We start from the raw sequence: 18,910 nt of genomic DNA, 5'->3' as shown, positions 1-18,910 counted from the left end.
AGTAAAAATTGACTTATGATACACCTTTACGAAGTACACCACTAATTTCTGAGTAGGACTTTTGCAATACTCATGTGCACATTGTAACAATTTGACGTAAGCTGTAAACTCATACATCACATTTGTATCCTTGAGGTATTCTAACGGATGCAGTTTGCCGGACTTCGATATATTTTTTTGGTATATCAATTGTATAGACACTCAAGACGAACTTTCGCCGATTGTCTCAAGGTGTGAATGCACGTTAATAATAAAAAAAACGCACTTGAATCCGCAATATCTTTGTCACTTTTTTTGGCACATACCGGACACCATCGTGATAATGCCTTAGCACCTTATATGTCCAGTGATGGAAGTGCTGCTCCAATTGCTCCAAACTGCTCCAAAAGAGAAATGCAGCTACATGCTGCTCCAGACTGTCATTTTTGTTGGTAACTGCTCCGGACCTGCTGCGAAACGACGCTAGGAAACTCGATCTCACACTGATGTGCAACTGCTACTGTGGCAACTGTGATATGGGACTCATTACGTTCACATTGTGATAATCAGTCTTATCAGCTTTAATCTCATTTCTACACAAAACTGGTATTTTAAATATATAGCTCATTTAGCTGTATTTTTGAGCTTGACATGCAGACTTTTTTGGTGAAATATGAAAGGGACTGAGATTACTTCGAAGTCATACCAATTATCAACTGCTGCTTCGGCCACGGTTATATGTGATTGTGATTACTTTTATAGTGCGGTACTCTGTTCTACCAGTTTGATCTCATTTCTGCCACAAGTACTGGTATTGTGAATATAAAGCTCATTTTACCACGCGATCAATAACCATACATCTTAATTGTTTGTTTCCTGAAATTTGCGTTGATTCTCGTATGTGCAATATGTTTCATAATAAATATTAATATTTATGAGACACTTCGGTGATGTTTTTAACTGCAGGAGTCGTATGGCATATTTCGCCATCTGCTCCGAAAAACCATAAGCTGCTCCTTAGCATTTCTTTCTGCTCCGAAAACACTTGTGGCTGCTCCAAAGTGGCATTTTTTTCGGCTCCGAAATCTGCTCCAAAAAGGAAAATGTCGTTTCCATCACTGTATTGCGCGAACAGGCACACTATATGACGTTATATGATGTAACATGCATACGAAATATATGACAATCAAAGACAGTGAAGCTTCGCCTAAACCTTTACATGATGAGACAAATTATTGAAATAAAGACACAGTAAACGGCATATTGAACACGGGTACAAATCTGTCTCGTACGATGCCCGCGAGCGTGTTTCTAGAGTTCCGATTCACATAGAGAGATGTGCGTTCACGAATTCAAGCTAAGGTGTTGGTCCGTGTCGTTGGTTACCGGCTGAACTTTAAAAATTATTTCTAGAGCTTTATAACACAAAACCATAACTTCGATTATGAGTAACGCCCTAGTGGATGGCTTCGGAGTAATATAGATCTACTGGGGTTTTCTAACGTGCGCCTAAGCCTAAGTATACGAGCGGTTTTGCATTTCGCTCGAACCCGTGGTCTAAGAAACGCAATGCTAAAGTCACTAAGCTACAGCGGCTGGTAAGGCTGAACTTTCTTATCTAACTCCCTTTCAGAACATACCGTTGTGTAATACGTGAAAGCTGACAATGCATCCCGTCCTTTGCATGACTCCTGCATCGGCGTGTACACCGGTTAAGAAAAGAAACGAAACAGTGTCACTACTTGAAGAAAGAGGACATTCGACACTTGAGTGCCCCCCCCCTATCGTTATCAGCTCAATTTTCAACACATTTCCTTTGAGCGCTGCCGCTGAACCATGCTGCATCAGCGTTCACCGGAGGTTATCAAGGTTAAGGCAAGCACTCGAAACTGGCCCGCATCTCGGTAGACGCCTTCAAGTGCTTACAGTCGGTATCTTCACGGGCCGTTTGCCCCGTCCTTTCTTATTTATCCACGATGCGTAGCAAGAAGCAAGATGCAAAGTGCCATGAAAAAAAAAAAAAAACGGACTTGGCAACTCCCGAGTGAATGATTGTGGCTAAGCAGCTCCACTGCAATGTACCCCGTCTCTTGACCTAGTAACACCAATCATACGACCGAACGGATGTTTGCGTAAGTAATGCTTCGCTTCAACGTCACTACACTCAGTACTGTTGTCGCCCCTGAGAGCGGGGCACTGAACTCTCCGGTCTGTCATAAGCTTGAGTCACGAACAACTCCTTCAAAGATGTACATTTCAACAACGGTGTATGCACGAAGCATTGTGACGGCTTTGGATTCTTGTGCGTGCACTTTGAATTGAGGCATACGGTGTTGGTGTGGTTTAGGAACGCGAGAGCTCGGAGGCGAGCGCCGAGGGACCTACACCGCGGTTTCGTAAATCGCGGAAGCGGTGAAGATGGCTGACAAACTTCTGTCAGCACTCTCCGCTTGATGGTGGGGCACATCTGTCCATTTCACAATACCTTTGAGATATATTTCAATCACAAAACTGGTTTCACACTTTTTGTGCTACGACCTTGTAAAACCATTTTATGCTCTACGCAAGTAAAATTACAATTCAACTATCGCTCCTTTTCTTTATTTTCTTATTGGCGATGCAGTGCAGTGGTGGAGTGTCACAGCCGTGCATTTATTGGTGGTAACCAGGGTGTCGAGCCGTATTCGGTAGTGAAGCAGTCATTTTTGCCTAATAGGAATTCATCCTGAACCGAAACCTGTTTCGCCATTTTCGAGCTGAACTTAAAACAGAGCGAAACGATTGAACAGTTATGAACCGGTTCGGCCAGCGTCGGAGTGTAGTTCGAAACAACAACAGCGACAACTACGAAAGAACCGCTCTGTCAATGTATTGGTAAATGGTTCAGCACGGTTCGAAGCAAAACAAAGCATCTGTTCCGATTCAGCATGCCTGGTGATTCTGAATGTTTTGCAGGGAATTGCATGTTACAGCGATTGCTGTTATGGGATCCCACGGCTGGTCGTTTTGATGTGCGCCGGTATTGTCGCTGGAATCTCAAAATTATTTGCGAGAAAATGACAAAGAACAGAAATTATCACTGTGCCGTGAGGATTAGAAAACTTACAACCGACAAATTGGCAGACCAATATTCTACCTCTCAGTCCCCTTTTGTTTCTTATATTTTACTTATTGGAACGAGTGTGACATCTTATGCAAACACTAAACATGCAAATTGCAATCCATCCTACTTGTACGGCTTTAGAAAGACCCAGAAAGCACAGTTTGCATAAGTACGAACAGATAAAGAAAATGAACATATTCGCACCTGAAAGGGGGCCAAACAGGCAGCTAGTCCATCGAGCGTACCAGTGGGGTTGAAAGACTATATGGTCATTATGTCCTCTAAGCTATCGATCATTCACCCAAACTGTACAGATGAAGAAACGGGGCGCTCAGCGTTGTTGCCCGAAATTCGTGTCTTCCATAAACTGTGTAGTCCAATCAGAAAGAAAACCATATCAAAGGACACGTTATCCTCGTTGGCCACAGCGAAATATCGATGGTATAGCAGTAGAGAATTCTAATCCTAGAGATCACGATCGCGCCAGCGGGTACCATGATTCGCGAACGTCCGCTGAACATCTGTGTACTAGATAGGGCTGGCGTCCGCGACTTTTTTGTGTGTTCTAGTACATCGCCTTCCAAATTGAGGAGGCAGTCCTATATTAAGATTTTCCGTCTACATGTAATGATAATGATTTGGTTTGGTTTGGTTAGAGTGTACTACTTTGGTGCCTATGGGCATGGGGCTCAACCCATTACGGGGTTTCAGCCATGAATCGGGCTGCAGTAGGCAAAAAGGAAAGAAAACCTAAAGGTAATTTTGTAAATTAACAATGAGATAATAAGTGAATACTAATCGTTAATATAAATTTAGGGCTATAATATAGAATAGGTGCAATTATTATTTTTGTTTTCAAGGTGAGGAGAAAAAAAGGTGATAAAATAAACATGGTAGTCTTTTTTTTCACTTACAAAATTAAATATGACATCACATTCGATCTTATTGCAGTATCCTAGTGCCGGCTCCCTAAGAGATAGTATAACAGGAAACGTAATGCCCAGTACAAGATGGCGAAGGTGACCTTCCAGAAGTCGTTTTTTTTTTGCAGGTTGAACGTACGACATTTTAGAAAGAAATGTTAAAAAGCTTCCGGCTCATTGCAGTAATAACATTGAGAGTAAGGAGCCAAACCAGACTTGCTGGAATAAAAATTAAGTATTGGTATCCGGCAACGCATTCTCGTAAACGAAACTTGAATTTTTCTTGGTACACACACCTGCTGGGCCAAGAGAATCTACGATGCTGAAAATGAGGTGTTATTGAATAAGGATGATTTGGCATATTCCACATAACGATAGTTTTCTATATCTCACAGCAGTGATGTATGCCGAATGTGGTAGAATCTTCAGTGCCAGGCCTTTAAAAGATGCCTCCACCAGTGCGTCTGCTGACTCGTTTAATGTTAGTTCCATGTGCCCTGGCACCCACACCAAACGGACGAGGTGTAAATGTTGGGGAATAGATGAATAAAATTCTCGGAGAATGGTAGATTAATTTGGCACTGCCAGAGCCGAAGAAACAAACAAAGGATCGGTTGCGATTACAGTGGAAGAAATAGACGTGGGAAGTTTTCGTCGAGCTAGAATGATCGCCAATAACTCTGCCTGAAGTATTGGTGTAATGTCGCGCAGTCAAAGAGAGAGAACAATTTAATAGTGATGAAAAAATGCCTACTCCTGCCTTCTCTCAATGAGAGAAATATCACCGGTGGCTTTTACTCCATTTATTTGGAGGTTCTCAAGATACTCATCGAACAAACCTAATAGGCGGTAGTTTAGCATATTTATGAAATACATAATCAAATTCAACGCTTACTGTAGGAGTAGGTACATTCGGGAAAACATCATCGCAGTTTAATTCTTGCATTGGCTCGCAATAGCTTCTGCACAAAACAATTATCTGGAGCCAACGTAGTCCACACCACTGATTCTCAAAAAATGCAATCGGCTCTCGAATGAACGCATAGTAGGATCATATCTGGGGAGAAACATAGATGTTTAGCAATGCTTGGACTGTCAATATCCGAAGTCGAGCTTGAAGAGAAGGCCAAGTGAGTTTCATAATAAAAAATGTTATTCGCTACACATTCTGGGAAGCCAACACATAAACGTAATGCTTCGCGCTCTGAAAGAAAAAGAAGACGTAATTTATAACCAAGACCTCCAGAAAATAGTACGTAAATAGGTAAAACGGGGCCGGGCATACGATAAATCATAAGCAGAGTCGCCCTGCGCATTCCAATACGACTGTTGCTGACTCTTCGTAATAATCAAACAGCACTTGCTCCATTAGATGCGATGTACTAAATGTGTGTCCGCTTATTAGATTTTTCTGTATAAGTAATTCCCGGATGTTTTAATTATTCTACCTGTGGAATTATCTCCTCAGCATATGACAATGCTATTCTGACAGGAAAAGCTAAGGGAAAAACAGTGCTTGCGTTTATGTTGACATTAAGAGATACTTGTATTCCATGAAGCCAAATTTCAGTCTGGTTCAACTACGACAGCAAATTTTTTATGTAGGGTGTGTATATCCTAATTGACACCGAAAAAGATGTGATATCACCAGCTTATACGTATACCTGCACATCATTGTCTGTCGGAGTATTACTTAGTAAGATGACCCCTTATCTGTTTGTACTTTTGAGAAGAAAAGACATTTTGATAGCAATAATTTGTACGTCCGCTTAGAAAAGTATGAATCCCTACATCCCATGGCATACCCTCCTCGCTGCCCACGGTGCTCAGCTAAAGCCACCTTATATCATATCACGTGGGCATGTCAGGCTGTCACTGCCGTACCCTCCCATACAACTCCCTACAGCGGAGCGATGGGAATAGCTGCTGGCCAGCGAGAGCCTGGACAATCAGCTAAATCTGACTGACCGGGCCCGCAGAACGGCAGCCGCAAGCGGAACCCTGGACTGAGGGCCTCCCACCGCAAGCCAAGAGCCTCCGACCACCCGGAGTCTCTCAGCAGCAATTTTAGGGCCAATAAATAAGTTTTCACCACCACCCACCTGCTACGAGAGCCATCAAGCGCGTCTGCTTCGTCTTGATTAGTCTTATTCTCTTAGCGCTCGGTTTCTTCTCGTGTTTACTGGATGGCATTGCCGTCGTCTTGCTTTCTTCAAGGATAACGTGAGGCCTAATAATAGGGTAGGGTAAATATAAATTTGAGACACGACGTGTCTAAAACTACGTGAGAGGTATGCTTCGCACTACATTCAGGACACAGTGGTAAAATACACGCGTACCTTTCCGTCATCACATGAACGAGCAAGGAATCTGCACAAACAAGAAGGAGGAGTACGTGTCGCAGCGCACTTTGACGGAAATCAGTGCTAGCGTGGCGGAGGGCTCGCCATCCCAACGGAAGAGGCGTTTAGAAGCGGCTCTAGGCGTTAAATACGTTATCGGACAATAGATTGGTGTAGAGTTTACGTAAAATGCACAAGAATAGGCCCTTCGAAACGCCGAAATCAACAGAAATATTGCGGCACAGGCCCCTATACAGTTTTGAAGCAGTAGTTAATATGACAGCTCAAAAAGCAAATAGACGAGCTTTAGCGCTTTTTCGCGGTTTTATTCTGGCGCTCTACATTCGCCCATAGTCTAAGTGCGCAAACATAAATTATGGAATATATTGATTGTTGACATAGTGATGAGAACTACAAACACAGGTGAGACATTGTTACCGCTTGCGTAATGTTCGTGCTTCAACCAATAAATCATAACATTAGGGTTTGAAGTAGTGCTTCATGCTTCAAAAACACCGCAAATAGCTGAGAGATAAAATGACATTAGTTGACCCGCGCATGCCAGCTTACAGCTCAAGCTTTTCTTTTTCACTTCTGAGTCGCAAAACGTCGGGTATACATATATATAGGGCATTGACAGGGGTGTTTCTCCTGTCCAACCGTTTACACCGTTCAACGCCGGTTAAAACCGAGAGTGCTACTACGACCACACCTTGCTTCAAGAAAAGGGTTGCAGCCAAAAACACTGACATAGGCAGCCAGCAAGAAGACACATTATACACGGCTGCTTGTGGTAATGCTCAGTGTGTTGACTTTCCTGCAAGGTGCATCGAACGAACACAGACGAATGCTTTTTTTCATCTATCTCCAGTCAGACAAGCAATAAAAAAAGCATGAAATGACTGTGGGGAATGATATGTATAATATAAATCATACACGGCTACGCTCATTAGTTCTTTTTCTTCTTGTTTCTGAATGAGTTGGATATCTCGATGGCCAGCTCGATGAGGTTCGTCTTCTTTGGTCCAGCAGTGGGCGGAAGTTTGGGCAGGGTGTGGCAGTCGGCTGAACCCCGGGTGTAGGGCCCGCACACGAGACTCAGCACTTGCCCGAAGATGCGTTCCATCACGTTCGTCACGTACTCCTTGGCCGGAGAGCTAGGATCGCAGTCGTCTAGGGCCTGCTCTACGCACTCCAAAGAGTTATGGTACGCACTGAAGAAGAAAAAAATCGAAAAAAGAAACACGTCAGTGAAACTCTGCAGAGTCACAGGAAGCATAAAAATACAGCAGTACTCATCTCGCGATGACTGTGTCACGAAGCTATACGGTTCGTGTTTCCATTGCTCTTCAAGAAGACAATGAAAAACCAATATAACATTCGAGGCAATTTGTGCGAACGCACAGCAAACGGAAAATGCATTCCCACAAAGACGATTAACTACAAGACGAGCGAAACGAACTAGACGTTCATGACAAGCTTCAAAGTATACTGTAACTTGCAGTAAGAGGTGTCACTGGGTTATGGTCACGGAGGAAAAATTCTTGCTCCGCGGTCATGGTACACACAATGGAGACATCAGGGGACTCGGTACTTGCTGGAGCTCTGAGCAGGCAGTGACCGTCAACAGCGATGTATCGCGTATGGATGGATGTAATCAGGCAACGGCCGGATGGCCATTCGGCGTTTGCCAACCGCGCGCTACGGTGAGGAGCTAGATGAGGTGCGTTTGCTCAGGGGGGAGCCTGCTGCGACCCTTGGCCAGGAAGTCGGCAGGCCGCTACTCCCGTGCCCTGAACACCATCTTCTCGTTCTCGCCCCGTCTGCCACGCTCGCCGTCTCCCTCCGAACTGCCTCCCGACTCATGTGTATGTACGCGGACTTTCGTGAATGTATGGTACGGTTTATTAGGCTACAGAAATTGCCACAATGTGTTCCTGAGTGGCTAAACAGGGTGGGACCCCTAACTGTACTAAATACATTAGTAGAGTAAAAAAATAGAAAAAACAAAAAAAGTCACACCGGTTCGGCGGACGCATTTGTTGCGTACCTTTTCATTACCTGTGTTTAAGCATTGTTTTTGTTTGGAATTATATGTCGAAGGTCAACAATGACGAAAGAAATTGTGGCCTATTGGTTAGAGCGTCGGTCTAAGGTTGGATCTCCGCATCGAATTGAGTTTCTTTTTTATTGAGAAGGCCTGTAACAATGCGGCAAATGAACCTATATTTACTGGAATGTGTCTGCGAGAAGCAAAAGAATGTTTCTCAATAAAATGTTCAGTAGCCTGACAAGAAAGTAGCTCCAGCCCCTTATATTATGAAAATATGGAGCTCGGAGGTGGAGTCTGGAACTCTTGTAGACGATATCCTAGCCGACATTCTAAGATGAAGGAATGGAGCTGGGCAGATTGTCATCTAATCAGCTAGCAGATAACCGATGGTCTATCAGCGTAAAAGAATGGGTGCCAAGTGAAGGGAAGCAAGAGACGACAAACCAAGAGAAAAAAAAAGTCGTATACATGATGCTGGATTAAAACAATCTCTAAAGCATACAAACCTCTTAATGGATTAGCGAACGATCTTCAATCGCTTTCATAATTTTCTTAAATTTCTCATATTACAGCTACCCCATTCCTCGGCCATCGGGTATGTTCTTGACCCCGTTCTTGGCCCATCCCCAGAATGAGTGTGTCCCATTGTTACACAAGAGGTATAGAAGCCTCAAGTGTATTTACATACTCGTATATGTGCGGTACTTCTCGGAGCATACACCTTTCACCACCGTTATTCTATCGACAGGCATCATATACCTATGCATGACACTGAGCATCCACCTATTTATTGTGTTCGTCTCGGCTTGGCTTGTGAATGGTGTATAAACATTGCATGATATTACACGCAGCATAAGAACAAAATAAGCACGATTGATCTCATCGCATTTAGTCTTGTAGGATTCAATTAACCGCTACACTAAAGCTCCGCTTCATATGGGGACATGTATGCTGAATCGGCATAGTTTTATGTTGACAGGCAACACATTAGCTTTTTTTATTACCAGCGGTTGACTACAACTTGTGAGTTGTAAGGGGGACATGGTAGGTAATATGAGCTGGTGCAGTATTTTGGCGATGGCAGATAATTTCGTCCTGCGTTCATGCAGCTTTTCTTACGTGGATTGTGAGACAGTGTTCTCGGTATAAATCATCATTGGGGCATTTGAAATCAGTAATAACATTTAGGTTGACTCAGGTCGATTTGAAAACATTGATGCGCGCTAAGCAAGTTTGGATCACTCCACAAGAATATATCTCATATCGAGCAGAATTATTCAATGCTTGGGTTTTCGCATATAGGTGCTCAACTTCGCCCATTTGTGCTTTGGCGATTCGTGTCCAACAGAAAAACTGCTGAAGCTGCGGCTTCCTTTTCTTAATGCGTCGTTTGCTTAACCGGCTTCTTCAGGCTTAATTTGGCAGTGCTTATTCTTTTTCTTATAGCTCGTCTGTGCAAACTGCTGAAATTTAGCGGCGCTTCTTTTTGCGCCGTTGTTAATGCCGTTTCCTGTTTCGAACTTGTATTTGTGGTGTTTTCTGTGACCAGTGCCCACAGTACAAACTACGGGACCTTCTGTTTCTGCACCGTGAGCTTTGTTTTCTATCAGTCGACTTCTGACGGAAGTTCGCGAGACTGCTTTATTATCACAATGCTTTTATATTACCTCCGGTTATCTCGAATTATCGGCGCATCATTGAATATTCTACGCTTTCCGAAGAATCCTGCAACCAACAGTTCCCTACCTTTGGAGGTATACGTACGAATAAGTCATGCCTTTGTCGTTGTAACAGCTCGAGCACAGGTTCGCGAATCCAAAGACAACGAACGTAACCTACCAGCAGGCGTAGTGAATGGTCCTTCCAGCTGGTGCATCGATGCTCTCGCCCAGGCCATCACGAAGGACGGCGAAGCACTTGTTCAGCCCAGTTCCCGCGGTGTTCATGCAGGCAATGCTGCTCTTGTACACTGCGAATGTAGAAGAGAGAGATCATTTCGTGTAACTCGTTAGTCTTCCTCGGGACAAGTTCGTGCATGCGCATCCAGTCACAACTCACCCCCCCCCCCCCCCCCCCCTGCCACATATGCATAATCACTCTTCCCGCTACACTCAACAGTCACGTGACTCGCAGAACAGAAAATGCTTATCCACTGCGCATGCTGATGGATAACTTCGCGGCGATCAGACCTTCCACGTGGGCTCTCCCACTGCGAGGTGGCTGTGCTATATGCGAGAAGTCCCCTTAAGTGCTGAACTGACACCAGCTGCAATGAATCTTCATTCGCAGCGGTATCCTAGTGGCTCTGGCGTTGCGCTGTTGAGCTTGAGGTCGCGGGTTCAATTCCTGTGGCAATGATGAATATTTTTTTGTCGCATACGTGCGACAAAAAAAAATATTCTGTTAGCAGGAGCGCCTCGAGGGGCCGTTTCAAGTGAATTAATCATAATATTGCGACAACTCTGCAACTCGCTACGACAAAATTGGATGTGAATATCTTATGCACCAATGCTTCAAAATCGCTGAGGTATTCAGGCCGAAACCTACGCAATTCACCTTCTAACATCTGCAAGCTAGCTTTGCAGACGAGTTTGCCTCTTCAGTTTGGTCACCTTATCATAACAAAACCAGATTATCAGAATGAGGTCAAAATAGGGCAACCAGGTTTTTCTCACGTAATTATAACTAAAACTTAATCACCTCACAAATAGAACTTGATAGTTCCCTCGTGTTGACATTGCACCCATATCATTACTTAGCAAGTACGTTCTGCTAGATTATTTTTACGCCTTGAATCTCACCTTGCACATCACGCAAATTACATAATCACCTCAGATTCACGCGTATCTATGGGAACACTTACTTTATTTTTATTCAGGGATATCAGTAAAGGCCCTCAGAGGTGAGTATTACGTAGAGAAAAGGGGGGATAGAATTGATGCAACTTATCACTTAGATACACAATTATACAATCAGTGGCATTACATTACCTATAATAGCTTCAATTGGTTGGCACTCCCTCGTGCCATTCGGTTATTTAACGATCGTCTTGATTTCATCGCCTCCGAAACAAAGCCTGATTAATTCAGCCAGCTCATAAGTTCATATTGCGGCGTGCCCACTACTTTTCGTCACTCGATTTGAAAAGTGGATAGTGGCAGATCGAGGTCGACGAACGAGACCGCGAGAAAACTGCCTTTGTGACTCCCGACGGCCTTTACGAATTTCGAGTGGTCCCTTTCGGTTTGTGTTCAGCCCCATCAACCTTCACAACAAAAGGATGACAAACGGCATGATGTCTTTTTTGTTGTTTTAGTCTTATGCGTTTGGTACGCGGTTTTCGATTCTCTTCGGTTTTCTCACCTGTACCAGTGTCGCCAGTGAGCACTGACTACTGTGAACGGTCTTAGGACTAAATCATATGCATTTGCCTCCAAGACTACTTTCACAACTGATTCATCACGAAAGCTAAGAGACCCGCCGGGGTGGCTCAGTCAGCTAAGGCGCGCTGCTGAGCACGAGGTCGCGGGATCGAATCCCGGCCCCGGCGGCCGCGTTTCAATGGAGGCGAAATGCAAAAACGCCCGTGTGCTTGCGTTGTGGTGCACGTTAAAGAACCCCAGGTGGTCGAAATTAATCCGGAGCCCTCCACTACGGCGTGCCTCATAATCACAACTGGTTTTGGCACGTAAAACCCCAGAAAGAAGAAGAAGAAGACGAAAGCTAAGAGTGCCGGATGTCGACCACACACAGCTGGGTAAAATGCATGCTCGTGGTGCTATATTATCGCCCATTTGTGTAAAGTAAATGAGATTGCATTATGAAGCGATATGTTGCCTTTTAAGGATACTTCATCTCCATGCACGTCCACGCCTGAAGTAAGGCCGGCTGCCATCCCTTCGTGACTCCCCTGAACTACTGTAACCTCTGCTCCACCGGGAAGACAAGTGACGTAGCGCTTTTCACATAAAGGAGGCACTGCCTCCTGCAGTTATAATCACTACCCAATGCCCGTGTCACTACCCACGGCAGTCACTGCCGTCACTGCCCACTGCAGTCACTGCCCACTGCAACTCCCACTGCAGGTATAGTCGGACTCACTGTCGTGACGTTCGGTGCCTTCGGTGCAGGCAGCCTCGAAGTCGTCGCCTGCTGCTTCCATGGCAACCAGCGCCACGGCGCGCGGGACATTGTCCAGGCAACTCTCCGAGAACTCGATCGTGCAGGCGATCTGCTTGGTGTACAATCTGGAACCGGGACAGAGATTGCGGACGTTCAATGAATGATGTAATTGGGCTAGCTTGCGCAAACGCACAGAGAGAGCCCACGATGCTTATGACGACGTCAATTATCGGTCGTGCAGCGTGAAAGGCAGCCTTGATCAATTACAAGAACAATTTAGAAGAACCACAGAAAAACCACTGCGTTTGTGCGTGTGCGGGCTGGTCATTACATTGTATAAATGTTATGGGGAAACAATCAACTTCGAACTTCAACTCCAACCTGGGTCCGTATTCATAAAACGCTAATGATGAAATTCCAGCCAAGCCTGGCGCAGGACATATCATTAGCGAAGGGAGCCAGCCAACACCGAAAAGCGCTTATAATATGAACAAAAAATATTTGTGAATTCAGGCCCTGGTTCCTGCAGTGCTTGCATGGCGCCATGCCAGTGTCGCACATCAGCTGATGTAAAAACCGTCCTGTATTGACGCAGGGTGACTATAGGGGGCCTTGATTTATTGATATTGCTGTATGTAGACATTAAGGAAACTATTACCTTATGCTCCACCATAAGTAAATTGCTAAGTCAGAAATGGATGAGTACATCGGATATATAACAGAATTCCGGCAATGAAGCAACTTTCACAAACGTGCGAAAACAGCCAATTAAATATATAAGGTTTTGTTATCGTAAGATAATGTTTCAAGATCGTCTGTGACATGTAGCGCAATTCTACTTCTTGAGACGGATTACACCAAAAGGCGGACATGATTTGCCCGGGAAATCAAAATACGTAATCGATTATTTATTATATTTTGGCTAATTGACTTATAAAATGATTCTTTAGTGCCCATTGTGCAATGTACAACTTCTACCCCGTGAGCTTGTAAGTTATATCCACTCGGGACGAAATCTGAGTAGGGCACTAAACATTGAACACACAAATGATCTTCGAAATTCATATGTATATTATGCCGCTAAAGAGCATGCGCAGGCCGGCCTCTCTGCCTTCCTTCAAATAAATTATCTCTCTAGTTTCGAGACACGAGTTTCCAAAGTGTGCGACAAGATATGTACTGGTGGGTCTGATATTTTTGAGCTTTAATCGTAGCTTCTATCTATTTTGCCAAAAGATATTTTGTTAAATGTAGTCAAAGAGCAAGGCATTTTTGACGTTGGTTTGAGAGCCCTTATCTCAAAACTGGTGCTATGGTTACAAAATTTGCTCCAAATAAACGTGCCTTTTGAAATCACGGTCCTCACTTCATAAATTTATATTGTGCGCTGAAGTAATGGGTTGAAACGCTGACTAGTAAAATTTTGTTAATTAGTACAATGTGTATTTTGATTTATTGGGCAAGTAATTTTCGAGTAACCCAACCCAATGAGTGGATTTTTGCTTTTTATGCCACAGAAGACGATTTCGCGGGAGGAACGCATGGCGGGTGTGAGCAGCCATACTGTGTATGCAGCGATGCCACAGTTTGTAAATACCTTGCAGATGCACCTACGCTTCACTAATTCTGCCCAGTAGCATTTTGGTCACTTTCGACTAAACATTGAACACACAAATGATCTTCGAAATTCATGTCTATTATGCCGCTAAAGAGCATGCGCAGTGTTAATGAGATCATGGGCCCCATGCAAATTGAATGTTCTGAAGCTTCGCAATATAAGGAATATTTTAAACCTTACATTCAACATACGAGTACTTCACGGCACGTCTTTTGAGGTGTTGGACGTTCCATGGACCAGCTCACGTGCGTGTGTATGGCTCGTGCGTTTGCTTTTTCATTTGGTTATCCGTTCCACACCACGACTATTTTAGAGTAGTATATCAATCCCCTAGCTATGCTAACTTTTCCAGATGGAAAAAAAAGTCTTTCTCTCGTTTAATTGTTTTACCTCATAATACATTGGCAGTTATCACAGGTTGCTTTTGGTGGTTCGGATAGTTTTCAGCGGCACTTAGCAGTAATCGGATTATGGCGGCATAATATTGTCACGTTTCTTAAAACCAGAAAACTGGTTTGTGAATAACCGTAATGTTTTCCGTTATGTTTCTCGTTGAAAGGATCGTAATACGCAGCGTAACTTTTCATGAATTCATTGCATGGGGATAGGCATGCCGGTGTATTGAAGAACCACTGCGTCAGTTATTTCTGTTGTCATCAATATCCTTCGGGCTCATTCTTCTTTTCGCAGTAGTGGTGAACAACTTTAGATCTCAGAAGTTCAAGTCGACATCTTGCTCTAGCAAATAAAATTGTTGACATTACGCATTTCTCTCGGATGAATGAGCGTTTACTAAAGTAGGAGAGTTGCTACGTGGGCTGGTTGGTAACGAAATTTCGGAAACAGAAACATGACAGCGAAAAAACACCGTGCACAGGTACATCGAAAGAAAACACAGAAGCAGCGCCGCGTGTGCGTTTGCTTGATTTATTCAGTGATGTTTAGATATTTTGATCCGTGCAAGAAATCTATTTGGTTTTGAGTCAGTGCGTCGGGTGTGTCCTCTTACTGTATTGTGTACTGTGTTTTCGCACTGTTTTATTTTATTTTCAAGAACATTACTAATTTAGGATTCGTATGCTCAACATGCTAGTACATGACATTGGCAGACAGTTTTTCTCGTGACGCATGCAGTTGTAACTAAAACATCGCGAGTCCTAGTTGAAACGGTCCCCGGTTTTGAGAACAGACAGAATCTCTGTTCCACTTCTCATGTATAAGCTCCAGGTTCACCAGCGTCTGTCGATCTTGATAGGATAGACAGTCATCCCCTTTGTGAATGTGGAGTTCCAGGACCCTCGCCTTGACAGACTCCTGCACAGCAGACTTTAAAAGCACCACAGTTGTGCTATTCAATAGGGCACTGCCAAATTCCGCTAGGGCTGCGATTTTATCTAATTATGAAAGGCGTTAATTGTCACGGCGCCAGCCAATCAGAGGTGACAAGATGCCAAATTTGACAGAATTGCGGAGTTTCGCAATGACCGGAATAAAGGTGATAGGGTTAAGTGCAAGGCTTTAACTGCATGCTCAGTGTTTTTTCATATTTTCATGCCAATTTTCCGAATGTTCAGATTCCCTGCATAGGGTAGCAAACGCTGTGATTAGTGGTATAGTGCGAAACAAGACCGGAGGACAAGAAAATACGAGGACAAGTGTGTGTCCTGGTATGTTTTCGTCCTCCTGTCTCGTTTGCCGCTGCACCCCTAATCAACATGAAAAACCGACTATAGCCAAATCCGCCACTCTTCTAAGTAGCAAATGCCGTAAGACTTCTTAAGTTAACCTCTCTACCTCTCCATTAACTTTAGAATGAAGCTTACACTGGCTGCAGCAGTCTTGCAGAATAGCCGCATGCGATAGCACGTTCGCACACCACAATTTTCATTAGGCCATAGACGCAAACATGAAACGGGTGATTTATAGTCAACATCACCAATGCAGTTCGCGTCGCACTTCCCTCTGCACAAGGATCTTCTCATCATTCGTACCTCGACAAATGTCTAGCGTAGCCTTCGCCTTCGTGACGTCACGGCATCGACGTCTCAGAGTATCCATTCACGCGAACTGCTGCTTTCATCAAAACTTGTGAACTATGTATTGGAAGAAGATAACCCTTGCGCGTAATTAAAGTCGTTACAGTACCTCTCCGATGCATACTCATAAACGGCGCATGGTATTACACGTAGCTTAGAACAACAATAAAAACAATTGTGTGCATGGCATTTAGTTTTAACGAATTTAATTAACCATTTCCCCAAAGCTTCGTATGGTTTCCAGCATACTTTTTTCTTTTGCATTGTTTGCCTGATGCCAAACATGAGAAATCGCTTGCTGAACGCGGAAGGAATCTCGACTCACTCGCAATTTGCCTGGAACTCATCCTCCTGCGGTTCCGGAAGGTACGTGGTGTTGCTGTACACCAGGTAGTCTTCACCGCAGGCATGCAGTTGAGATATCTTGCAGCCGGGCTTGAGCTGGGCCCGACACACACCTGAAGTTATACAGTGCGTGAAAGGAGAAGACGGTATGCGTTGCGTTTTAGTTACATGCAGCAGACATCCAACGCTATACACACCTGGCTATTAAGTCGCCTCGTACGAAAGTATATATTCAAGTTCTAGAAAATAAACTTGTAGACAAACCGGTAGAGAAGCTCATATGGTTTTGAAAGTAGGATTTCCCGGTTTTGTGAATAAATATGTTCGGGTGAGCTGGGCACTTGCTGCTGTCTTTGTAAGGGGTCACACGTGTACGAACGTTTGGTCCTATTAGGGGCTGGGTGGTGGGGAGGCACATAAAGCTGCTCTTTAAAATTGTCTACGTGAAATTAGCATTGCAAGAAGCCATACGAATTCCTCAGAAAGAAACGTGCGAGGTTTGGAAAAAATACAGTTGTTTTTGTTCGGCTGTCGAACCCAGCACCAGCGCTTTTATGGGGCAGCTGCTATATCACTTGAGCTAGCCAGGAGCCTAGTAAATTATTCAAAGCGAATTATTAAAACCCAAGTGAACAATTCAAGAGATAGAAGCACGGTATCAATGAATAAACATATAACTGAATGTCTGAGTGTAACTCAATTATTGATTTTTATAGTAGTCGTCTTTCCTGTTCTTTATTTTTTGCGTTTTGCTTCTTCTATCTCAAAATATTTCGTGATTCTCCCTCTTTCTCTTTCTGTATGAGCAAACTCGTCTGATCATTGTTTTTTTTTTCAATGAATCGAAAAGAACAAACCCAAATCCATATGGTCAAAAGTTACAAATTACTGACTATAGAATAGCTAGGTAGCTCTGTTTCACTTTGACACGTAAAAAATGCGTGCTTTCCTGTTCAGCTTCTAAAGGGCAGGTCGCCTGCTTGACTGGGTGGGAGAAAAGAACAGAAATGCCAGTGTGCTGATGCTGCAGCGCATATTAAAGAACCGCAGGGTCTAAAGATTAACCCAGACTACATCAATCTAGGAATCCTCGTCGACAAATGTGCAGGTAAGGGACGTAACAGTGCCGTCTGTGCTTTATAAGGGAAACAAGCAAATTTTTTTAGCATGAAAAGGTAATCCTATATAAGCGACTTGACATACTCGAACGCTGTGCGTTCTTTCATAAGCAAACTGTGACGGGCAGTCAAGCCTACATAGAAAACAGGGAAGAAAAAGGTCATGCGCTTACCCAGAAAACAAGCAACGAAGACGTAGACTACACTTCGTGGCCACATTGTCACTTGACCGCTTGCGTGCATCTGGAAACGGCGGTACTATGTTATGGCGATACAGAAAGCGTCGTTACCACAGTATAGTTCCAACAATATCGACCTTGAATACGGACGCTCTGTCAAAACCCACTGCTGGAGGCGGAGAGCTCGTTCCCTCGGTGTCTTCCAAAGCTGTGGGCAGGACACAGTCTTGCCGCCCTTGAAGAAAACACGGTGTGTGCGCAATGCGTGACCCCACCACGACACCTGTTCGATTACCTTACTGTCCTCCTCTCCTGTTTACGCAATTCTCTGTTTGCTTGTTTCGGACACACTTAGAGCTAAACCCCAGTCACGTACTCACCGTTCCTGTGATTCACCTCGCCGTTCTGGCGGCAATGGCAACGAATGACAGAAGCTGAAAAAAAAAAAAAAGTCAGGTGGAAAGGAGAAATTTCTTGCACAGTGGCTGTAAACGCTCGCCGGACTTATGGAGCCAAGCGTGCTACACTAGGTGTTTAACTGCGTAGTCATTGGCTATACGCTGCACAAAGTATGGCCTAATAGAGCAGTGTTTTCACCCGTCGCCAGTCCCGAATAGAGCGAATGACGTGAGTGAACGTAAAAACAAAATAGAAGGATGGGAGGAGGAGAAAAAGAAGGAGCGAAGCACCAACCACTGCGCTGCGCCGCAGCGACCGCAGCAGTCGCATTTGCCGGAGCGCACGCAATCATTCGCTGTTATTATAATGGATATTACGCTCGAGTGATCACCGGTCGGTATGGGGCAACATCGAGCGGAGAGAAAAGCGAGACAGGACGCGCCAAGATGACAAGATAAGGCGCGTGACGTCACCGTGGAGATTGATGACAGGGTAAAGATAAGGGTAAAAGAAAAAAAAAATCTCCTTACCGCCCCTGTTTGTCCGGTATGGCGTTTCGTGTTGGACAGTACCTTTTGGCCAGCTCAGAATACGCGGTTGTCGAAATCATGAGGCGAGTGACCGCTGTATAGTACGTGTGTGTGCGCCGTCACTCGGTTTAGTTGCACGCAGCACGTTGTAAGCTGCAGTTGT

The 18,910-nt window shown here is 44.2% G+C and overlaps 2 protein-coding genes across 3 annotated transcripts in view; both read right to left on the bottom strand.

Moving 5' to 3' along the window:
• The window catches only part of LOC119458198 (uncharacterized), a 101,282-nt gene that overhangs the window by 43,866 nt on the left and 38,506 nt on the right, over window positions 1-18,910 (bottom strand). The window lies entirely within an intron of this gene.
• LOC119458948 (uncharacterized) lies at window positions 6,793-18,039 on the bottom strand. Its single transcript, XM_037720804.2, has 5 exons — window positions 17,813-18,039; window positions 16,502-16,634; window positions 12,502-12,647; window positions 10,240-10,369; window positions 6,793-7,561 (listed from the first exon to the last, which is right to left on the bottom strand). The coding sequence occupies exons 1-5, from the start codon at window positions 17,880-17,882 to the stop codon at window positions 7,297-7,299; spliced, it is 744 nt and encodes a 247-aa protein (XP_037576732.1). The 5' UTR covers window positions 17,883-18,039; the 3' UTR covers window positions 6,793-7,296.

The sequence above is a fragment of the Dermacentor silvarum genome, chromosome 7 (assembly GCF_013339745.2).
Source record: "Dermacentor silvarum isolate Dsil-2018 chromosome 7, BIME_Dsil_1.4, whole genome shotgun sequence".
Classification (NCBI taxonomy): Eukaryota; Metazoa; Arthropoda; class Arachnida; order Ixodida; family Ixodidae; genus Dermacentor; species Dermacentor silvarum.
The sequence above is the reverse complement of the archived record's forward strand: the minus strand, read 5'-3'. Positions and strand labels throughout refer to the sequence as shown.

Bases quoted from the DNA above. Each gene is read 5' to 3' on its own strand.
- LOC119458948 (XM_037720804.2), bottom strand. From the start codon at position 17,882: ATGCACGCAAGCGGTCAAGTGACAATGTGGCCACGAAGTGTAGTCTAC. The intron at 12,648-16,501 runs GTGAGTCGAGAT...TCCCGGTTCCAG, and splicing joins GAGTTCCAGGCAAATTGCGA to ATTGTACACCAAGCAGATCG. The intron at 10,370-12,501 runs GTGAGTCCGACT...CTACATTCGCAG, and splicing joins AGGCACCGAACGTCACGACA to TGTACAAGAGCAGCATTGCC.